The sequence below is a fragment of the Octopus sinensis genome, linkage group LG15 (genome assembly GCF_006345805.1).
Source record: "Octopus sinensis linkage group LG15, ASM634580v1, whole genome shotgun sequence".
Lineage (NCBI taxonomy): Eukaryota > Metazoa > Mollusca > Cephalopoda > Octopoda > Octopodidae > Octopus > Octopus sinensis.
Genome location: NC_043011.1, coordinates 51,397,168 through 51,420,433, shown reverse-complemented (window position 1 = coordinate 51,420,433; position 23,266 = coordinate 51,397,168). Strand labels below are relative to the sequence as shown.

Below are 23,266 nucleotides of genomic sequence, written 5' to 3'. Positions count from 1 at the left end.
ACACACCAGATTGTTCATTTACAGAGTCATGTGATAGAGAAAAAGGGGAAGACAGAGAGGAAAAAGAAAAAATAAAAAATAGAAATGTAAACAAATAAAATAAGGGTGGGGGGGGAATTCACAGCAATGATGCTCTTCTCAATACATGTGCTGTACCAGTTAAGACAATCTTTTGCACTTCCTGCATGGATGGTAAGCCAGGGATCATTCTTAAATGATTTTCAGTTCCTTTTTTTGATCATTCCAAGTGCTCCTACAATCACTGATATTGTAACCATCTTGAGGTGCCACATCTTTTTGATTTTGATTAGCAAGTCTTTATATTTTCTGAGCTTAGCAATATTTTGTCTGTCTTTTATGTTCTGAGTTCAAATTTCACCAAGGTCAACTTTGCCTTTCATCCTTTAGGGGTCGATAAATTAAGTACCAGTTGCGTACTGGAGTAAATCAAATCGACTGGCCCCCTCCCCCAAAATTTCAGGCCTTGAGCCTAAAGTAGAAAAGATTATTATTATTATTATTATTATTATTATTATTATTATTATTATTATTATCATCATCATCATCATCATTATATTTTATTTGTCAGTGCTCTCAATCTTACTCTGGTTAATTCTGTGAGAGCAGACAGCATCATGTTACTTTCTTCATTGCCCACATTCATGCAATTTCATCTTTTAGTGGCTTGCACTTTTCAGTCTTTTCTAGAACTTTGTCTCCCACTCATACACCTCCAGGTATGGCAATACCTATAAACTTGGTTTCCTTCATCCTTTTATCCACTACAACAATGCCTAGTCTCCGAGCATCAATCACTGAGTTACAGTCAATATTAAAATGCCATAAGATCTTATACTTAATATTCTCAGAGTCACCTTCTGCTTTATTATTATTATTATTATTGAGTGAGAGAGCAGTTCATGCCATCAAAGTGACACTGGGGTAAAATATACGAAGCCCAATATACCCATCATGACTACCCGTCTGATAAAGGTACACCAGGCACATGCATCACAACCATATGTGCGCGACATGGTGATCTCATATCAAGATAAACAGCACATGACCTTGCAGGTGGGGCCCAGTTTGAATTTTCTTCAGGTTGAGTAGCCCATCCCGCTCAAACGGTCCCCGAATAAGGTTTGTTTAAGGATGTTGAACGAAACACCCATGTTTCCAGAGGTGAACTATTCAAACCCCAAAGCATCCCTCTCAACACATGGCTATGATGCTCCCCCACTACTTCTGCTCGTGATCAGAGATGCACATATCGTCAGCCACTAAGGGACATGCTCAACTGGTTAAGGTCAAACAACTGACAAGCAAATCTGTGGTATTGAGCAGAATATTTGCTGTAGCCCATCTTTTATACCGAGACAAAACAATGTACATGATAACACTTCCAATCAGTTAAGATCAGAAGCCATGAGAGCCACTGCCTGGTACTGCATCAGGGCATTTATTATTATTATTATTATTATTATTATTATTATTATTATTATTATTATTATTATCATCATCATTATTAGTGAAAATGAATATAGATGGATATTGTGTTAATAACTCTAACATATCAGATATTTCATAATTCCACTCAACATAGTTTGCCGTGTTATCTATCTATTTTATCTATTAAGTAAGAACTGCTCTGTCTTCTCCCTTCCCCAGGTGTAATACAATAATAACAACTACAGCAACAGCTGTAACAACAACAACAATAATAGCCTGTTTAATATATTATTATTATTATTATTATTATTATTATTATTATTATTATTATTATTATTATTATTATTATTATTATTATTATCATTATTATTATTATTATTATTATTATTATTATTATTATTATCATTATTTTTATTATTATTTAAGTCATTGATTTCTTTCCAAGAAGTCTTCATCTCCTCAACTTCTGCTTTAGGTCTTTCGTCATGTCAAAGTTTCCTTGTGAAACTCTTCTTGGCCATTGTTATTTTTACTTCAAAGAAATCTAATTAACATCCAATCTTTTCTGGTCACAATTTCATTAATCTAATCATTTTAAGTGATTGCCAGTCATTCTCAATGAAATATTTCACACGAAAAATCAATAATTCTTTTGAAAATCCTTCCCACAAAACTCTGTGTCTTTCTCTTCCATTCTTTCATTCTAGTAATGTCGCTTTGTCTCTTTGTGTCATTTCCAGCTTGTTTTGTATTTTCATATCTGTGATTGTTTTGTTTTTGTTTTTGCATCTTTAATTATTTACTTTACTTTACTTTTACTTTTCTTTTTTTGTCATCCTCTTGTTGAAATATGTGTGACAAAGCATTATAAGATTGCTGCTATGAGTTCCTCTCCCTTTGGAAGTTTGTTTAGTTTCTCTTTTTCTTTCCAATCCCCCCCTCTCTCTCTCTCTCTCTCTCTCACTCTCTCTCCTCTCCCCCTCTTTCTATTCATACATATGTGTGTTTCTTCTTCATCTTTATGAATTCTGACAATGAAAAGATAATCAACCCACTCTTGTTGAAACAACAAGCAATATCAAATAATCAAAATGATCTTTTGCTGTAGAATTTTTAATAAAAGCCTTAAACATTTGCAAGCATTTCAGACAGTCAGAAATATAATTCCTCAGTTGAGTTCACAATTAATGATGACAAAGAATCTGGTTTCAAATCTCACAGTATCTGACAAAAATAACCTATTATTATTATTCTTATTATTGTTATTAAGGAGCATACCAGTCTCTATAGTAAATGTTTTAAAAATATTTATGCAGATTTTTGGTTTCTTTCCTTTGTCCTTAATATATCTGGTTCTTGATTAGGGTGGTTCCAGAGTTAAACCACAATAACAACTGCTGAACTAGATTAATCAGTATTACATTCAACTGGTCAATTACCGGTGTATAACTATTGTAATTTGATCTTGTGTCTGACCTTTGTACTATCTCTAGAATGTGGTTTCTGATTTAGGCACAAGACCCATAATTTTGAGAATACAGGCTTAGTTGGTGCCACCAGCCCCAGTACTTGACCGGTGCATTATTTTATTGACTGTGAGAGGATAAAATGTACAGTTGACCTTGCCAGGATTTGAATCAGAACATAAAAAGCCATCTTGTCAACCACCATTAAGTCTGTTATGCTCTAGCACCTGATCTGTTTGGATTGGGAAATCCCAGGGGATTATCATCATCATCATCATCATCATCATCATCATCATTATTCAAAATGTGATGCGCTGGCCAAATCTTTAGTGCATCAGACAAAATGTTTTGCATATTTTCTTGATCCCTTCCATGTTGATAAAATAACATACCAGTAATTACTGGAGTTGATATAATCAACTAACCCCCACACTTAAAATCACTGGCCTTGTGCTAAAATTTGGGGTGGGTGGTTGAGTGAGTTATTAGCACATAAGGTAAAATGTTTTGCAGCATTTGTTCTGGCTCTTAGTGTTCTGAGTTCAAATCTTGCCATGGTCAACTTTGCCTTTTATTTTTCCAGGGTTGATAACATAAAGTATCATTCAAGTGCTGTTGTCAATTTAATTGATTAGCCCTTCCTCGAAATTTCAGGCTTAATATCTATGTTAGAAACAAACAATTACTATTCAGGTTTGTTGGTGGCGTGGTGGGAGTACAGATGCCTGTAACAGTGGAGAGTGAATCTAAGCATTGTTATGGTATCCAAAATTCACTACATAACTATTTATATTTCATTTCCAATAAAAAAAGAATAGAATTTTTCTTTTATTACCATGTGCAGTAACATGATAATAGATATATTGGAATATGGCTTGATAAAGGAGAGAAGTTAAAAATACAGAAGATAAAACAGATAACTCGGATTAATGGTAAAGCAAAAATATAAAAATATGAACAGAATCTAGTGTTAAGTATTATATGTTTGATCTTAGCCACTTTCTGATTGTTTTGTTCATACAAGATGTATACAATACAAAGGCAAAGATTGTCTCTAAATCTTCCAGTTTTTTGCTTTTAGCAATAGAAATGTTAGTTCTGAATACAGAGGATTTAATGGTCTGACATGAGGAATACTAAATCACCAGTGATGTATAGAGTATGGGGGTGTGTGTAGATGTTTGTAATAAATATCTTGCTGGTTGGGAAGAACATTACTGACTATATTCTGAGTGGTGATTATAACTTTCTCAAGAACATTATCTTAGTTTTTGCAAAGTCTTCTTCAGGTTTTGGCATTAAAAAATTCTGTTTTTACCCTGTGATGCCATATGGTAAAGGAATTAGCAGATATATATTCTATGTATGTGTGAGAGAGAGAGAGAGAGAGAGAATGTGAATGAATGTGTACGAAGGCACATGGCTTTGGGGTCAGGGAGTTGTACTCACAGTTGCAAGATTACAGTTTCAATTCCCTGACTGACAGTGTATTGTGTTCTTAAACTCCAGTCCACTTAGCTGTGACTGGGTAACTCTGTACCAGACTTGTGTTCTGTTCGGGGATATTGTTGGCCTGCCCACCTAACAGTCATGTGGCATGGAAACACATTGTGACCTGCAGTGTATACTAACACCTGATAGTCTGGTTGATAAAGTGATACAATGATATATATATATATATATATATTATATATATATATATATATCATCATCATTATCATCATCATCATCATTTAGCATCCGCTTTCCATGCTAGCATGGGTTGGACGGTTCAACTGGGGTCTGTGAAGCCAGAAGGCTGCATCAGGCCCAGTCTGATCTGGGAGTGTTTCTACGGCTGGATGCCCTTCCTAACGCCAACCACTCCGTGAGTGTAGTGGGTGCTTTTTACGTGCCACCCGCACAGGTGCCAGACGGAGCTGGCAAACGGCCACGGATGGATGGTGCTTTTTACGTGCCACTGGCACAGGGGCCAGGCCAGGCTGGCAATGGCCACAATCGGATGGTGCTTTTTACGTGCCACCGGCACAGGGGCCATATATATATTTATATATATATATATATATGTCATCATCACATCATCATCATTAACTCTTCGTGCTGACATGTGTTAGACAGTTTGAAAGGAGCTGATGAGCCACAGGGTTGCACCAGGTTTCAGTCTGATTTGGCATGGTTTCTACAGTTGGATACCATTCCTAACACCAACCACTCCAGGAGTATAATTGATGCTTTTACGTGCAGCCAGCACTGGTGCCATTTACGTGTCATCGGCAATGACCACAACTACAATTCATGGGCAGGTACCATCTACATGGTACCATCAATATCTACAACTACAATTATGGGTGGGTGCCATTTACATGGTACCATCAATGACCACAACTACAATTCATGGGCAGGTACCATCTACATGGTACCATCAATGTCTACAACTACAATTATGGGTGGGTGCCATTTACATGGTACCATCAATGACCACAACTACAATTCATGGGCAGGTACCATCTACATGGTACCATCAATGTCTACAACTACAATTCATGAGTGGGTGCCATTTACATGACACCGGCAATAACCATGACTGCGATTCACAGGTGGGTTCCATTTACATGGCATTGGTAACAACCATGACTGATGCACAACTCATGGGTGCCATTTATATGGCACTGCCAACAACCATGATTCCTGGGTACCAATGGCACTGATATATATATATATATATATCCAAAATTAGGAAATGGAGTAGATAAAATCTAGGCTACATATGTTTCATAGCAAGCAGAACCTTGGAAGTAGTAATTACCCAAATGAGGGGCAATCCGCTAGCTACTCATTCTGTTAGCTATGAAACATATGTAGCCTGGATTTTATCTACTCCATTCCCTAATTTTGGATTTTTATTCACATACACAGCAATCCCAGTTGCTAACCGTGAACCACAAAATAACTCTTTTTCAGCTTATTGAACTTCAATATGACAAAAATTTACAAATTTCTATGTCAATAAACCACTATTGTTCCTAAAAGTTGTTTTTATAGCTTCTATGGACTGCTTGATGTTTACTAACTTCCTACACCTTGATCATTGGATCTTACCTTTACATATTACCATATATATATATATATATATATACATACACAGAGTTTAGCCCTGATTTACAAATTCAATTCATTCCGGAAAGCCTTTCATCACCCGAAATGTTCATGAACTTCAAGACAAGGCATGCATGAATTTAAACAGGAATGTGCACTGAGCAAAAACTAGACTGCAACTGATGCTCTCCTGCTAATATTCCCAACTTGTCTTCATCCAGTGTTGTTGGCTTGTGTATTCATTTCTCAAGACACCGTTCATTACCTGAGATGTTTTATGTTTGAAAGATAGTTTGTAAACCAATTTGTTTGTGAGGAGAGGCATTAGTAAACTAAGGTTTCACTGTGTGTGTGTGTGTGTGTGTGTAAAATGTACTAGTAATATACTGGTAATAATTTATTTGATTCTTGTTAAACAATTGGCCATATACTTAAGCTTAACAAAAACAATGAGAACTCTCTGGTGTATGATATCAGTGCCACATCCCATGGTTGTAGTTGTATCTAATTAATGTGGACATGGAAAGATGTCCATTTGTAGAGCTCCATCTGGTTATTACAATTGAGTTCTAGAAGGTCACCTTTCATATATCATTAACTGACACTCCACTGCTGAAATGAACAGGGCACATGTTAACCCTCCTGTTACCATGTTTCTGTTGAAACACACCACCTTTGTTTCAATTGATTTAGAATATAGTAAAATAACTTTATCGATATTTAGCTGATGTTTGGGAACATGGACATGGAATTTCAATGTAAGTTTATATGATAGAATCAGAGGATGGTCTCAGGTATGTTGGAATCAAAAAGGTTAAGCACATGCCTGATATTTGAAAGTAACCAGGGGTTTGGCATGTACATTCACAATTTTGTATGTTGGCCAAAATAATTCCACATTTTGAGCTACATATATTTGAAAGAGTAAGCAATAACAGTAGGGGGGGGGGGATGAACTTTAAAAAAACATTCATACAACAAGGGAGTAACAGGAAGGTTTTTTTTTTTTAGTTTTTTCTGGTATCACACAATATCCCAAAATACAGTAAGCTGATGTTGCAAGTGAGAGGTGTAAAGGAAACCAAACCAAGGAGCAAGTTAAGTGAAGTAGATCAACAAGGAATTGAAACTGCACTTCTACGCAGTGTATGTAGTATTAAATATATAGATATTTATTTATTTATTTACTACCCACAAGGGGCTAAACATAGAGGGGACAAACAAGGACGGACAAACGGATTAAGTCGATTACATCGACCCAGTGCGAAACTGGTACTTTATTTATCGACTCTGAGAGGATGAAAGGCAAAGTCGACCTCGGCGGAATTTGAACTCAGAATGTAACGACAGACGAAATACGGCTAAGCATTTCGCCCGGCGTACTAACGTTTCTGCCAGCTCGCCGCCTTATATATATATAGAGAGATATTGTTAAATATATAGATATTGTTTAGCACCAGGTTAACCCTGATCAAGCAGGATTATCATGGAAGTCGTTCTAGTCATGACTATCCACTTTGAATACATTGTCCAGTGTATCCTATATTTAAGAGGATAGGGTATGATTTAATAGAGGTTTGGTTGCTATTTGTAGCAGGTCTAGGAACTATATAGAAGCTCCTTCATTAGTTCAAATTATATAAATTATTAGATATTGTAGCCTTCTATATAGTAGTTTAATAAAAGTAGTCTATCGATCAGTCTGTTTTATATGTATGTGTGTGTTTGTATGTATACATGTGTGTTTATATGTATAGATATGTATGTGTATGTGTGTGTGTGTGTGTGTGTGTGTGTACATGCAGAGAGAAAGAGAGAGAAGCCAAGTCAGATTTCTTCTCTTTTGCCACCACTATTATACAATCGCAACAACAATTACAAGAACATTGGAAGTGATTTTATGTCGAAACAAACAAACACTAAAATCTGGGAAAAATAAACTTCATCCAATACCTCCATAACAATCACACCTTCTCCGTGACAAGCGGAACATTGTAATTACTTACCATTATCTCAGAATATTCTGGAAATAAACTACAAATAAATAAATAAATAAATAAATACATAAAAATAAAATAAAAACAAGTACAGAAATGTAAAAAACAAACCATAACAAAAATTCTTTGGAAATGCTTTCCGTTTCCAAAAATTGATATCAATTGATGGAGAGGCTGACTTAGTTGTGGCACAATGGTTATATTTGGTATTGTGGGGGTGGTAGTGTAACAAATGTTGTTGTTGTTGTTACTGTGGTGGTGGTGGTGGTGGTGGTGGTGGTGTGCTGCTGCTGCTGCTGAGAAGATGGGGAAAAGGGGGAATATGGTGCCAAGTAGGAGGAGATATCTTGATTTGTTTTGTTTTGTTTTCTTTTCCCTTCCACTTTATTCTTTGAATTGACTGTCTGTCACACTGTTTATCTCAATCTGGTTATCCATTTATCATCTACTTGTCTAGAATTTCTTTTCTTTTTATCTTTGTATCTCTATATGGTTATTTGTTTATCTATCCATCTGCTTGTGTGTGTGGTGTGTGTGTGTGTGTGTGTGTGTTGTGTGTGTGTGTACATGCAGAGAGAAAGAGAGAGAAGCCAAGTCAGATTTCTTCTCTTTTGCCACCACTATTATACAATCGCAACAACAATTACAAGAACATTGGAAGTGATTTTATGTCGAAACAAACAAACACTAAAATCTGGGAAAAATAAACTTCATCCAATACCTCCATAACAATCACACCTTCTCCGTGACAAGCGGAACATTGTATTACTTACCATTATCTCAGAATATTCTGGAAATAAACTACAAATAAATAAATAAATAAATAAATACATAAAAATAAAATAAAAACAAGTACAGAAATGTAAAAAACAAACCATAACAAAAATTCTTTGGAAATGCTTTCCGTTTCCAAAAATTGATATCAATTGATGGAGAGGCTGACTTAGTTGTGGCACAATGGTTATATTTGGTATTGTGGGGGTGGTAGTGTAACAAATGTTGTTGTTGTTGTTACTGTGGTGGTGGTGGTGGTGGTGGTGGTGCTGCTGCTGCTGCTGAGAAGATGGGGAAAAGGGGGAATATGGTGCCAAGTAGGAGGAGATATCTTGATTTGTTTTGTTTTGTTTTCTTTTCCCTTCCACTTTATTCTTTGAATTGACTGTCTGTCACACTGTTTATCTCAATCTGGTTATCCATTTATCATCTACTTGTCTAGAATTTCTTTTCTTTTTATCTTTGTATCTCTATATGGTTATTTGTTTATCTATCCATCTGCTTGTGTGTGTGTGTGTGTGTGTGTGTGTGTGTGTATTTATACATTCATGTATATAATTATATATATATACACATACACACACGTGACCTATGTAGTAGATTTTTGTGTGTGTTATATATATATAACCTACTGATTGAACTGCTTTCCATAGCTCTATCTATTTCCATATCTACCTGCTTACCTACCATCCATTTGTCCACTCATACTTCCATCTACTTGACCATCTGAACATTAACCCTACTTTCCTTTCATTTATCTATTTATTTGTTTAGCTAACCTTGCTGCACACACACACACACATACTCACACACACACACACACTCATGCACACACATGCATGGACATACAGACTCATATGTAATGTTGTGTGCATGTCTTTAGGTACATATTTACACCTGCTAATCTATTTTTGTGATCTCTTGTACTTAGTTTCACTTTCTTTACATGCATTCTATACATACTATATAAATGTGTGTGCATGTATTAGTATATGTGTGTGTGTGTGTGTGTGTGTGTGTGCGCCTGTGTATTTATCTCCTTGTCTAGACACTATGTGCTAACTGTAAGCACCGGTCACTGTCATACAAGTAGTATCGTTTGTTTGCAACCTTCCCTGGAAATACATCTGGTCTTTGAACTGTTTCATGTTTGAAGAAAAAGGGAAAATATCGCCATGCTTGGAAACAGGATATGGTAAGCAACAGGAAGAGCATCCAACTGTAGAAAATCTACCCAGATGAATTTTGTCCAACTCTCACAAGCAATGGAAACATGGGTGTTAAATAATGTTGACAATGATATATATATATACATATATCATCATCATCATCATCACTTTAATACAAACATATGACACTGGTTTTGTTTGCAGCCAGCACACAGATATATGTTCTCTCCTCCTATTTCTCACTCGTACTACTACTACTACTACTGCTACTGCTGCTGCTTCTGCTGTTGCTGCTACTGCTGCTGCTACCACCACCACCACCACTGCTGCTGCTGCTTCTACTACTACTACTACTACTACTACTACTACTGCTGCTGCTTCTACTACTACTACTACTACTACTACTACTACTACTACTACTACTACTGATGTCTCCTTACTATTGTTTTCTTCTTATTAACTTCAAGATGTCCCTCCTGAGACTATGCTGCCATCATCCAGCATTGTTAGTGGAGGAATTTGATTAGATCAACCGTCACAGCTCCCAGAACAAAAAAAGTCAAAGTAAATATTTTCATGTTGGGTTACACTGAATGTCTGGCAAATTGGGTGAGATGGTTCCTAGGATCCTTATAACACATTTGAGTTCTTTGAAGATCAGAAATTCTGACTCTTGCTAGCTCCTTTTGCAATATTGCTTTTTTTTTTCTTCATTCATGGGCACTGTCTCCTGAGACTTCATAAATGTGTCACCATGTGGTATCATGTAGTTGGACTCATGATGCTATTGTCATTGTTTAGTCCCGTTCCCAAACCAGATTTATGATTAAAGTTCTTCCAACCATGACATAATCCAATGTGCCCTTCTATTTTTAAGACTTTGAGTGAAATCCAAGGGAGGTTTGCCTTGCTATCTCTAGCAAGGCAATCAGTCATATAGAGGTTTTTATTGACTCATTATTGTTGCTAATGTTGATAATGCCCTGGTTTCTTATTAATGATGTTGTTTATTCTAAAATTCATAATGATTTATGATAATTTTTTTTTTTCTTGTTTTTCCAGGATGTTATGTTATCAGCGACGAGTACCCAGTCGCCGTTGGCAACGGTGTCATCTGTGTTCACCATGCCCACAGTTTCAAATGTGTCTGTGGCCAATAACAGTGGCATTGGAGGTCTGCCTGATCAGCTGTTCACGTCGGTACCCTCCGTAGGAGAAAACACCACCACACACACTGTTACCGATATCAAACCAGAGATCAATGGTAAGTAACACTTTGTTTTATTTTTGTCCTTGTATCTTATTTATAGATGGGGGATTGGCATGATATTGTTATTATAATCCTTTTTAACTATGAGCACAAGGCCTGAAACTTTGGGGGAAGGCACTTGTCAGTTTCATCGGCCCCAAAAGAATGAAAGGCAAAGTCAAGCTCAGTGGAATTTGAACTCAGAACATAAGTCCAGAAGAAATGCCAATAAGGATTTTGTCTGGAATGCAAACAATTCTGCCAGCTTGCCACTCTTAGATGTTGTTATTATAATGATAGGTGTTATAGAACAATGAAGTGACAGAATCATCAGAGCTTGTTGTGTGGACGCCCCCAGATGATGGAGTAGCTAGCTCAATACGTACATATAGAGGGAGAAGTCTAGACGTCGGGAGTTGAGTAGAAGTCATCGGAATATGTGATATAACAGTGGCGACGAGGATGAGACGCTCACACAGCCACTGTGTAGTATTGCGATATAACAGTGGCAACGAGGATTTTGTATCACACACAGCCACTGTGTAGTATTGCGATATAACAGTGGTGTCGAGGATTTCGTGGCACACACAGCCACTGTGTAGTATTGTGATATGACAGAGCTTCAAACAAAATGCCTTGCAACATTTGTTCCAACTCTTTTTCTTTCAGAGTTCAACTCCTGCTAATGTTAACTTTACCTTTCATCCTTCTAGGGGTCAATTTAATTGCTAATCCCTCCCCCAAATTTCATTCCTTGTGATTTCATTCCTGAGAAACAACTATCATTGTTGAGGGCAGTGAATTTGACAGAATCACTGGAGCTTCAGAAAAATTGCCTCGCAACATTCATTCTAGCTTTTCACATTCTGCATTCAAATCCCATTAAGGTCAACTTTGCCTTTCACTCTTTTGGCGTCAATAAAATAAAGTATCAGTCAAGTACTGGGGGTCAATGTAATCAACTGGATCCCCTCCCTCTAAAAAAAAAATTGCTGGCTTTGTACGAAAATTTGAAACAAATCATCATCATCATCATCTTCATTATGATTTTAACATCTACTTTTCCATGCTCACATGCGTTACACGGAATTTTTTGAAGCAGATATTTTATGGCTGAATTCCCTTCCTATCACCAACCCTTATCTTTTTATAGGTAAAGTAATATTTCCCCATAACCAGGCATGTTTTTCACTGGAAATGAATAACATCCCTTGAATAATAAGGTTAATGCTCTTTTACAATCATCACATGATGTCAAGATAAGGTCACACGCGGTGCGCGCACACACACACTCACACACACAGCAGGCTTTTTCCAGTTTCCATCTATCAAATCCTCTCGCTTAGTTGGCCTGGGTCTATAATAGCCGACACTTGCCCAAGGTACCACACAGTGAGGTGAGATTGAACTGAAGCCCACATGATGAGGAAGTAAACTTCCTAACCACTCTGCCACACACACACATCTATACACGTATACATGTGTGTGTGTGTGTGTGTGTGTGTGTTAAAATAAAGTTATAATTTAAAGCAAGTTTAAGAATAACAACAGAATGTTCATTGATGGTGTGATTCTAAAATGTTGCCAAAATGTTGTTTTATTGTATACTGTTGCCAAAACAATGTTTTATATTCTATTGCTAGAAGATTTTTATGTTATATACCGTAGCTTGAACAGTTTTATAGGCTATATATATACTGCAACCAGAACATTGCTTTGTTTTACACTTTCACCGAAAGAACTTCTGTGTACAGTGTAAACAGAACATCCTTATACTTTATGCCTGGCCTGCACAAAATTAAAAAACTATAATTTCTATAATGTTTTATTTAAAGTAAAATGCTCCCAATTACTATAAAATTAGAATAAAGGAAAATAGGTTATAGGCCTATTATAAACGAAAATATAAATTAAAAGGAAATTAAGGTTGCATATCTATATTTAATCAGGGGTAAGTGGAGAGGATTTTCATTTTGGTTTTAGAATTTATCCTCTGTACTCACTCATATAAAACACTTCTTTTCCCTATCCATTTTTTAAAAACTTAGTTATCACCTTGTTATCTTATAAGGTTTAATTTCATATTCATTATGAACCACATGCAGAATCTCATCACAATATATACAGTTGTGAGACACATAGTGTAGACCAAGTGAGATCTTCATTTGGTACCTCATCTAACTGCAGCTTGTATTCAGTTTTCCTATTTTGAGTTGTGGTTGCTGCTTTTTAGCCCAGGTCAACCCTGATTGACCAGACATGTATATGACTGAAGGTATTCTAGCCATGAACAACCTGCCTGCTATTAAGGCTGTACAGGATGTCATTATCAAATGTATCCATTTCTATTTATTATAAAATTGTTTATTGTGATCTGAGATAGGCTTGACTGCTATTTTCAGCAGGTCAAGAATCATGCAGCTCATCTCACACCAGGGTTGATAAACTATAAATCAGTAATATTCTCAGGCTGATTCTCAATCAATTGTATTATAACTTCTCAGTTTTAGAAGACAGAGTACAATGCAATCATTTTAGAGTTACCTTCACTAAAGAGAAGCCTGATAATCAAAGAAACATGATTTTCATTCGGCTTTAGTTATAATAAGAAAATTATTTGAACCTTAGGCAAAATGTAAATTCTTATACAGAACTTTGTAATTTATTTTCTCCATGGTGCGTTGTGTGATTTTTATCTGCACAGTTTGTGTATCTATCGTGGCAACATCAAATCACAATATATATCTCCCTAGTCAACTTCTGTACATCTTTCTAGCTACACATCGTATTTACCTATCCAGTCAACATTAACAGACTCTGTCTGGCTAATGAATGAACTAACATTCATTGAGCTATTTGTCTAAATAACATTTACTCACTGTGTGTCTATCTGTTCTGCCAATATCTACACACTGTTCCTACCTAACCAACACACACACATTCTCTCTATCCAGGTAACTTATTCAGACTGTGTCTAACCGTCTGCCAACACTTATATACTATTTATCTTGTCAACATCTACACACACACACGCACGCACACACACACACGCACGCACACACACACACACAGGTAAAATAAAGATATCCACAAACTTCCTGTACATATTTTGCCATTATGGTTGTTTGGAGCCCCGCAATAGATGTTCCAGATCCATATAGAAGCTCAACCACAACGGATCCTCAAAGAACACTTCACTGACTATTTGAAGTTACAGGTAATTATATTATATATATATATATATATATATATATATATATATATTTTCGTAAACTTTCCCTTTATATATATATATATATATATATATATATATAAAGGGAAAGTTTACGAAAATAAACAAAAGACGAAGGCAGGTGGAGTACAAACAAACAAATGTATTAGTATAGCGCTCAGGAATAGAAATAGAAAAAGTCTTTTACGTTTCGAGCCTACGCTCTTTGACAGAAAGATACACAGAAAAAAACAAGGAGAGAAAAAAATGCGTGTAGGGGCTAACGATCTATCATGGCGTCCTGACTTCGAACAGTGGTCAGACGCGTGAGGGTGAGTGGGGGAGATAACAGGGTCAAGTGACTTCCAATACGAAATATATATATATATACGCATACATACATACATATATATATATATATATATATATATATATACACATATATACACACACACACACACATATGCACACATATGTGCATACAAGCACTATCTCAACCCAGACAACACATAGAGACCATGTTTATCCCATCTACAAAACTACACTATCTTTACCTACACAACCTACGTAGACAGTGTCTCACTGTCTCTATCAACATCTGAATATGCCTGTTATCCTGTCAACATCTGCACACTAACTCTACTCAGACAAGCATCCACAATCTGCGTCTGTTTATCCCACCAACTCTACATGCTGAAAATATCCAATCAACATCTCCAGGCTCTGTCTGCCTTGGCATTGGCAAGCAATCCAGTCAACGTTTCCAGATAAACATCTAGCTAATAGCAGAACAGTATTTAAGAACTAGTGTCATTTTGTGCCAAATTTCACCAATCCAAAAATCTTAAAAGCTTCACCTAAAAACCACGAAAATAACTCCATTTTCCGCAGCCTCTTTGAACAAACAGTTGCAATCAAAAGAACTATTTCCAGCACAATTCTTCTTCCTGTGTGAAGTGACAGCATTGTTGAAGCCGCAACCAAAATACATTTCCATCAGTATGGCATTCACATCACTTTTGACTGAGCCATCATTGCACTCTCTTTCATATTAATCTTCTCTCTTCTCTTTAAGAAATGTCTTAAATGGAAATCTTCCAAAAAAACCTATGGTTATACTAGATGTGTATGTGTGTGTGTGTAACAAACTATATCTGATTTTGTCTGTGTATGTATGTCTGCTTGTGCATATTAATCTGTTTGTGTGCATGTATGTGCTTATGTATGTTTCTATGTGTATGTGTCTGTATGTGTGCAGTATTTTATAGACATTTGAATATTGCAGCAGCAGTAGCGGTGGTTGTGGTAGTAGTAGTAGTAGCAGCAGCAGCTGCAGTAGTAGTATAGTAGTAGTAGTAGTAGTATTAGTAGTAGTAGTAGTAGTAGTAGTAGTTTCAACATATTTCTATGACTCCCTCCTTAAAACTGTTTTTAAAGTGAAACATATCAGTGTATTCTGAAGTGATACATATATATATATATATATATATATATATATATAGAGAGAGAGAGAGGAGAGAGAGAGAGAGACATAATAAATATTTATATATCTATATGTGTGTGTGCATATATATATATATATATATATACATAATGTAGATAGATAGGTAGATAGACAGATAGATAGACAGACAGGCAGATAGGTATTCATATGTGTATATGTATATTTATATATGTATGTCTACACATATGTATATATGCATATTGTGGTTCTGCAAAAAGAGACTGCTAGAATAAGCACCAGGCTTTAAAAAATAGTTTTCAGGTTGATTTGTTCAATTAATCACTTCAAGGTGGTGCCCCAGCATGGCCACAGTCTAATGATTGACACAAGTAAAAGAATAAAAGAATGATATATACATGCATATATGTATATATGTGTGTGTGTGTGTAAATGTATATGTGTGTCTTTACATCATGTGGTAAAATAAGCCATGTCGTTCATTTTCAGTCTTTCTTTCTTGAAATCATGTCCAGCCATTTGGAAATGTTACCTTGCTTGGAAACAGATGAGAGTTGGCAACAAGAAAGGCTTCCAGCAATGGAAAACTAACTGCAATGAATTCCATCTGACTTGTGCAGGTGGACATTAAAATCATGTTGATACATTATATTCCTGCAAAGTTAAATACAGTTTCAGATATATATATATTTATATATCATCATCATCATTATCAGCATCAGTATTATCATCATTATCGTCATAACATCTACTTTTCCATGTCTGCATGAGTCAGATGGAATTTATTTATGGTCTGACATTTTGTTCATGGCAAGCTGGAAACAAACAACATTGGTTGTGTGATGGTGAGGCTCGCTTACAACCATTACATGATGTCAAGACAGGTGCATACACACATACACAGTACACACACACACAAAACACACACTCACACACATGCATACATGACAGGCTTCTTTTAGTTTCCATCTACCAGATAAACTGACGAGGTGTTGATTGACATGAGGATATATATATATTATAAATACCATTATAAATAATACCAAATGTTTTTTTTCAAACCTTTCATAATGTGATACAAGTCTTTGGTGTAGCAATTGCATACGGCTGAGGAGGGCTTTTAAACTATCTGTTATGTCGATTATGCATTGATGTAAGAATAAGTTGTTTTATAAAGCTCGAAACATGTGTACCGCAACATCCTTTGTGTCCTGTTTTTTATTTTATTTCATTTGATACATATATATATTAGGAAGGGCCTTGTTAGGAAGGGCATCCAGCCATAGAAACATTGCCAGATCAGACTGGGCCTGATGCAGCCTTCTGGCTTCACAGACCCCAGTTGAACCGTCCAACCCATGCTAGCATGGAAAGCGGACGCTAAATGATGATGATGATGATGATACATATATATATATATATATATATATATATATATATATATATATACACAGGGTGCGATGGGTAAATTGTTGCTATTTCATATTTTTTATTTCGTGCATGTGCATTGTCTGTTTTTGATTTTGGTGACTACACAGTATAGTAGGGTCAACTGGGCACTGTCTGTGAGAAAAACAGCGCCATGATGCAATTCATTCTGCCAGAAATTTGGAAATGACATGCTGTACTGCTTGGCATTCACACTGGCAACTCTAATATGAACATTTCAGAGTGTTTGCATGTCAATCTGGGGACAGTGCCATCTGAGGACATGTATCAAGACTGATAAAAATCAAACATCCAGTCAACATCATGGTGTCTGGAGTGATCACTAGTGATGGCAACATTATGCCTCCATTCATTTTCCCACACGACCTCAGACTCAACATGGAAGCTTACATTAAGTGCCTGGAGGAGGTACTGCTGCCCTGAGTCAAGAGGATGGCTGCTGGAAAACCCTATGTCTGGTAACAGGACTCTGCACTATGCCACACAAGCAGGAGAACCTAATCATGGCTGTCAGACAATTTCTGCAACCACATCACCACTCACATCTGACCACCTAACTCCCCAGATTGCAACCTCCTTGATTGTTATGTGTGGGGTGCAGTTGAGCAAGAGACCAACAAAACTTCATGTAACACCAAAGATCATGGCAGCATTCACTAATTTAAACAAGGAGACTATCCAGAAGAGTTGCAGGAGATTCTGAAGCCGTCTGGAGACTGTGGTTGAAGCCAAAGGCGATTTTATTGAATAAATTTACTCTTTAGTATTTCAAGATATTTTTAAGTAATATTGGTAAATATATCTGTTAAAATAAGATTTCATTATTATTTTCATTTTTGAGTAATTTAGACAACAATATATTCACTGCACCCTGTATATACACACACACACACATATATATATGCATGTATACATCTAACCCCATACACTGTCATATATTTGTGTCTGTATATATGTGTGTGTGTATGTGTCTATTATATATATACATACACACACACACAAACATATACATATATATATATGAAAATGAAACCTTTCTTTTTGGCAATTTTTAAAAAATAGTTTTGTAATGCCTTTTTTTGGTGCATGTAACAAGCAGTCGATTTCTCGGTGTTTTCAGACATAGCTAAATCCAAAGCTACAAGCATCAGGGACTTGAGTTTTGGCACATTTTGTAAGTAGGTAGACGACTAAATAAATCCTGAAATTATGGAACTTGATACCATCTTAATGGACTATTAAAAATGGCTATAAATGGCAAGGTTTCAGATCATGATTCCCACATAAGTTGGATTTTCCCCATTTTGACAGGGATTTTTCAAATTTTTTTCACCACTGCCTTGGAAACGACCAGGGAAGCTTATTATGAGGAAAAAATTTAAGAAAGTTTCTGACTTTTTCCATACACACCCTCCCCTTCACCACCATCCCTCTTGACCAATTTTAACCAATTCTTTTGCACTTAAAAACAAAGGGAGAAGCCTTTTTGATAAAAGATTTGAAAATATTTTCAGATGAAAAGGTGTGTAATTTAAGGGAAATTTAGCTGTTGTTTCTGGCACATCCCACAACTATCTAGTACCTTCCTCATTTCTTTGTCACTCTGACATATATTGATGTTTTTCAATATCTTACTCCCTGATCTAAAAGATCACAATGAACAATTTAATTTAGAATGGTTGATTCTCTCAATCTCAATACCCTATATATATCTATATTTTGCGTGTTAATTGTTAACAAGGCAAAAATACACTCATCTATTTATATATATATATATATATGTTTATATATGTATATATACATATATATATATATATATATTATATATATATATATATATAATATATATATATATATACACACATGCATGCATGTTTACATGTTAATACGTGTGTGTGTAAATATATATATATATATTTACACACACACACACACGTATTAACATGTAAACATAGAGTGGTATTCAAGAGTTTGGATAAGTTTAGATGTCATGAGCAGAAACGGATTCTCATTCCTCCAGAATTCTTTTTGTCTGAGAATGAAAAGATTCATTTTTACATATGCATAAGTATAGAACATACACATAAACACATATGCATAGTATTTCAGTTGCATATATACATGTATGTGTGTGTGTATATATATATATATATATTTATGTATTTGTTTTGCAAGATTCCTGATTTGGAATCATGTGTTGAAACAGATATTGTTATATTTCACGATAGTTATATCTTTTTTTCTTGCCAAGTAAACACATGCATTATATATTCATTCTTCACTTGTTTATTCTTGTTCTTATTTTATCTCCATCGTCTCTTTCATCACACACCTGTAACCTCTTCGGTGACTTTCCATCCGTGTGTCTCCTCCTGCTCTGTATAGTACATTCTACCAGAATGGTGTGTGGTGAAAGATTTCCATACAATGGACATAAAATAAGAACACCGATAATCAAATGAAGATTGAATATATAGTGCATGTGTATATTTGACAAGAAAAAAAAAAGACCAACCTGAAATATAGCAATATATATATATATATATATATATAAAACGGGAAGCTTTACGAAAATGAACAAAAGACGAAGGCAGGTGGAATACAAGCAAACAATTGTATTAGTATGGTGCTCAGGAATATAAATAAAACAAGTCTTTTACGTTTCGAGCCTACGCTCTTCAACAGAAAGATACACAGAAAAGAAACACAGAAAAAAAATGCATGCAGAGGCTAGCGAATCAACATGGCGATCTGTATATATATATATATATCAGAAGTGCTAGAATGGCCACATCAGTCTAGCTCAGCATTATAAGACAAAATGAAATGGCGAGAAGCTATAATGAGGAATTTGTTTAAAAAGTCACTTGAAGAAGCACATTCTACATTTGTGATGCAAGACAATTCTTTTCTACTCGAGGCACAAGGCCCGAAATTTTTGGGGGAATGGGCCAGTCAATTAGATTGATCCCAGTATGCAACTGGTACTTAATTTATCAACCTCCCCCCCCCAAAAAAGGATGAAAGGCAAAGTCAACCTCGGCAGAATTTGAACTCTCAACATAAAGACAGACAAAATACTGCTAAGCATTACGCCCGGCGTGCTAACGTTTCTGCCAGCTCACCACCTTATTGACAGGCACAACATCTCACCTATGAGCTGCAGGTGTGAGAATGAGTCAAAACAATTGTAGTGGTTTTGGATACAGAATCTCATGAATTCCATTTTCGGTCTATGATCTATTTATATGTGTGTGTATGTGTGTGTGTGTATATGTGTGTGTATGTGTGTGTGTGTGTGTACACACACGTATTCATGCATACACAAACTCAAAATGACACATATACAAAAGTTAAATTTATACATATGAACACACATACATATACACATACACACATAAACACATATACTCATCTCTGTCTATATATATATGTGTGTGTGTGTATATATATGTGTGTGTGTGTGTATATATATATATATGTGTGTGTATATATATATTTATATGATGATGATGATGATATATATATATATATATACACACACACATACCCATACATCTGTAAACATACATCATAGTTTCCACCATCACCACCTCAACAGTACACTACCATTGTTCCTGTAGTTTTCAGATCAATCAAAGACCATTCCAGCAAATGTTCTTTGCATTTTATTGACAATGCATCAATTTGGTGCACTTTAGTGCACAGCTTCAGTCTGCCATCTTACATTACTGCTACATTATGGCAATATTCACTTCACTACAGCTACTACAATAACAACACGAGCTGCTGCAAAATATAGCTGCAACAACAACAATGGCAACACAAGCTACTGCAGATATGGCTGCAACAACAGTAACAACAGAAGCTGCTGCAGCTATAACCATTACAACAACAACAACAACAACAACACAGTTTACTGCAGATATTACTTCAACAGCAACAGCAAAAACATTATCCACTGCAGGTATAGCTGCTACAATAGCTACAGCAATAACTTACTGTAGATATATAACTGCAATAATAATGCAATCCACTGCACATGTAGCTGCAATGACAACAATAATAACAACACAAGCCACTGCAGATAGAGTTGCAACACAACCTAGTGCAAATATAACTGCAACAATGCCACCGGCAGTTCTAGCAACAACAACAGCAATAACTATGGCTTGAACATTCAGAACAACAACAACACAAGCTATAATAACAACAATAACTGCTACAGCAGCACCTATTGCAGTAAAGACTGCAGTGCTGATGAGCCTGTGGTAGGGACCTCAATATGGATGTTCAACATGTTAGCGGTAGCTCCACAAAGTTTTCTCAAATCACACTCTATCATTATATGTATTACAACCATTCAACCAAGATCTGTAGTTTCTCTTCAAGAGACACAGGCTTTCCCTTCCATCTTTCTAGTAATCAGCCAATGCAATATTATATATGAGTGTTACCACACCATCTTGTAGTGTTTCAATAGGCAGATAATTTGGTGCCGTCTGTCTCTCCTGCAGGGTATGATTGGCTGTTGACTTCTGTTTGAGAAGCTCTTTCACCTTTTGACCAGTTTTATTTTCTATCCAGCTGGATGCTCAAGTATCATACCTAGATAGCTGGATGGAGAGGGAATGTTTTAATCACTGACCACCCAACTATGGGACAGATTATATTGGGTCCACATATATATATATATAATAAATAAATGCTCCCTTTTAAAGCCTAGCCAGGCTCATGGGCCCGGTTTCCCTGTTTCTATAGCTTATGTGTTCCCCAGCTGGACGGGATGCCAGTCCATCGCAGCGTTACTCATTTTTGCCAGCTGAGTGGACTGGAACAACATGAAATGAAGTGTTTTGCTCAAGAACACAACACGTCGCCTGGTCCAGGAATTGAAACCACAATCTTACGATCATGATGCTGACACCCTAATCACTAAGCCACGCACCTTCACACACACACACCAGGCAGTGTTTAAGCATAAGCAAAATTTAGGTTTATTAAAATATGTTTGTGACATAGTTCAACTGCCAAAAGGCAAATTCACTGCAGTTACTATGAAGAAAATATCTTTCTTCTGGTAAAAAATGTGAAAACATCTTGTTTGTTCAGTGTTGCCATCTATCAGGAATCCCAGACAGCAATGTTTCGAGTTTTTTGACTCTTGCCAATGGGATGTACCTAAGAGAGGCAACTCTGAAATATGTCACATATATTTTAACTCACCAAAATTTGCTTATATATATAAATAATATACTCACATACTTGCAATGCTGACATATACTTTGAAGTTTATTCAGTGATGACTTGTTCAAACAGTTTGAACAAGCCAAGTGTATGTATATCAAAAATTTATATAAATATATTTAAAATTACTTTATACAAATACACACACAGAATAATACTCTCACTTGAAATCCAAGGTGTTTTTAGTGTCTGGTCATCTCACCATTCTTTTTGCTTGGTGTCATTTTAACAGAATCAGACATTTAGAAGGTGGCACTTGCTTCACTCAAATAATTCTTACAATAAAACCTGAAACTTTTTGTCTTTTGTTAGCACAAATCCTTAGAGCAACAAATAGATGGAGGTACTGTCCTTGCATCAGTATGTAAGCAACTTCCAGTTTTCTTTAAAAAAAAAGGTCTTTCCCAAGGCCTGCACATCATATGCAGATACACAGCCAACTGATTTCCAGACCAGAAGGTGTGTTGTGTACTAAATCAACACACTTCATTTCACATTGCTCTGTGATCGCTTCAACATTCGATGCATGCTAATGTACAGCACAAATATTTGATCACTATAAACAAATCAGGTGTGGTTGTGATTTTAGGTTCAGTCCCACTGCATGGCACCTTGGCAAGTCTCTTTTACTATAACCTTGAGCTGACCAAAGCCTTGTAAGTGGATCTGGTAGATAGAAACTGAAAGAATTCCGTCA

The 23,266-nt window shown here is 35.9% G+C and overlaps 1 protein-coding gene across 1 annotated transcript in view; it reads left to right on the top strand.

Moving 5' to 3' along the window:
* LOC115219688 (putative uncharacterized protein DDB_G0277255) overlaps positions 1-23,266 on the top strand; it is a 526,870-nt gene that overhangs the window by 439,727 nt on the left and 63,877 nt on the right. The window contains exon 6 of the mRNA XM_036509471.1: positions 11,014-11,215. Coding sequence (XP_036365364.1) covers positions 11,014-11,215 — 202 coding nt within the window. The remainder of the gene's footprint in view (positions 1-11,013; positions 11,216-23,266) is intronic.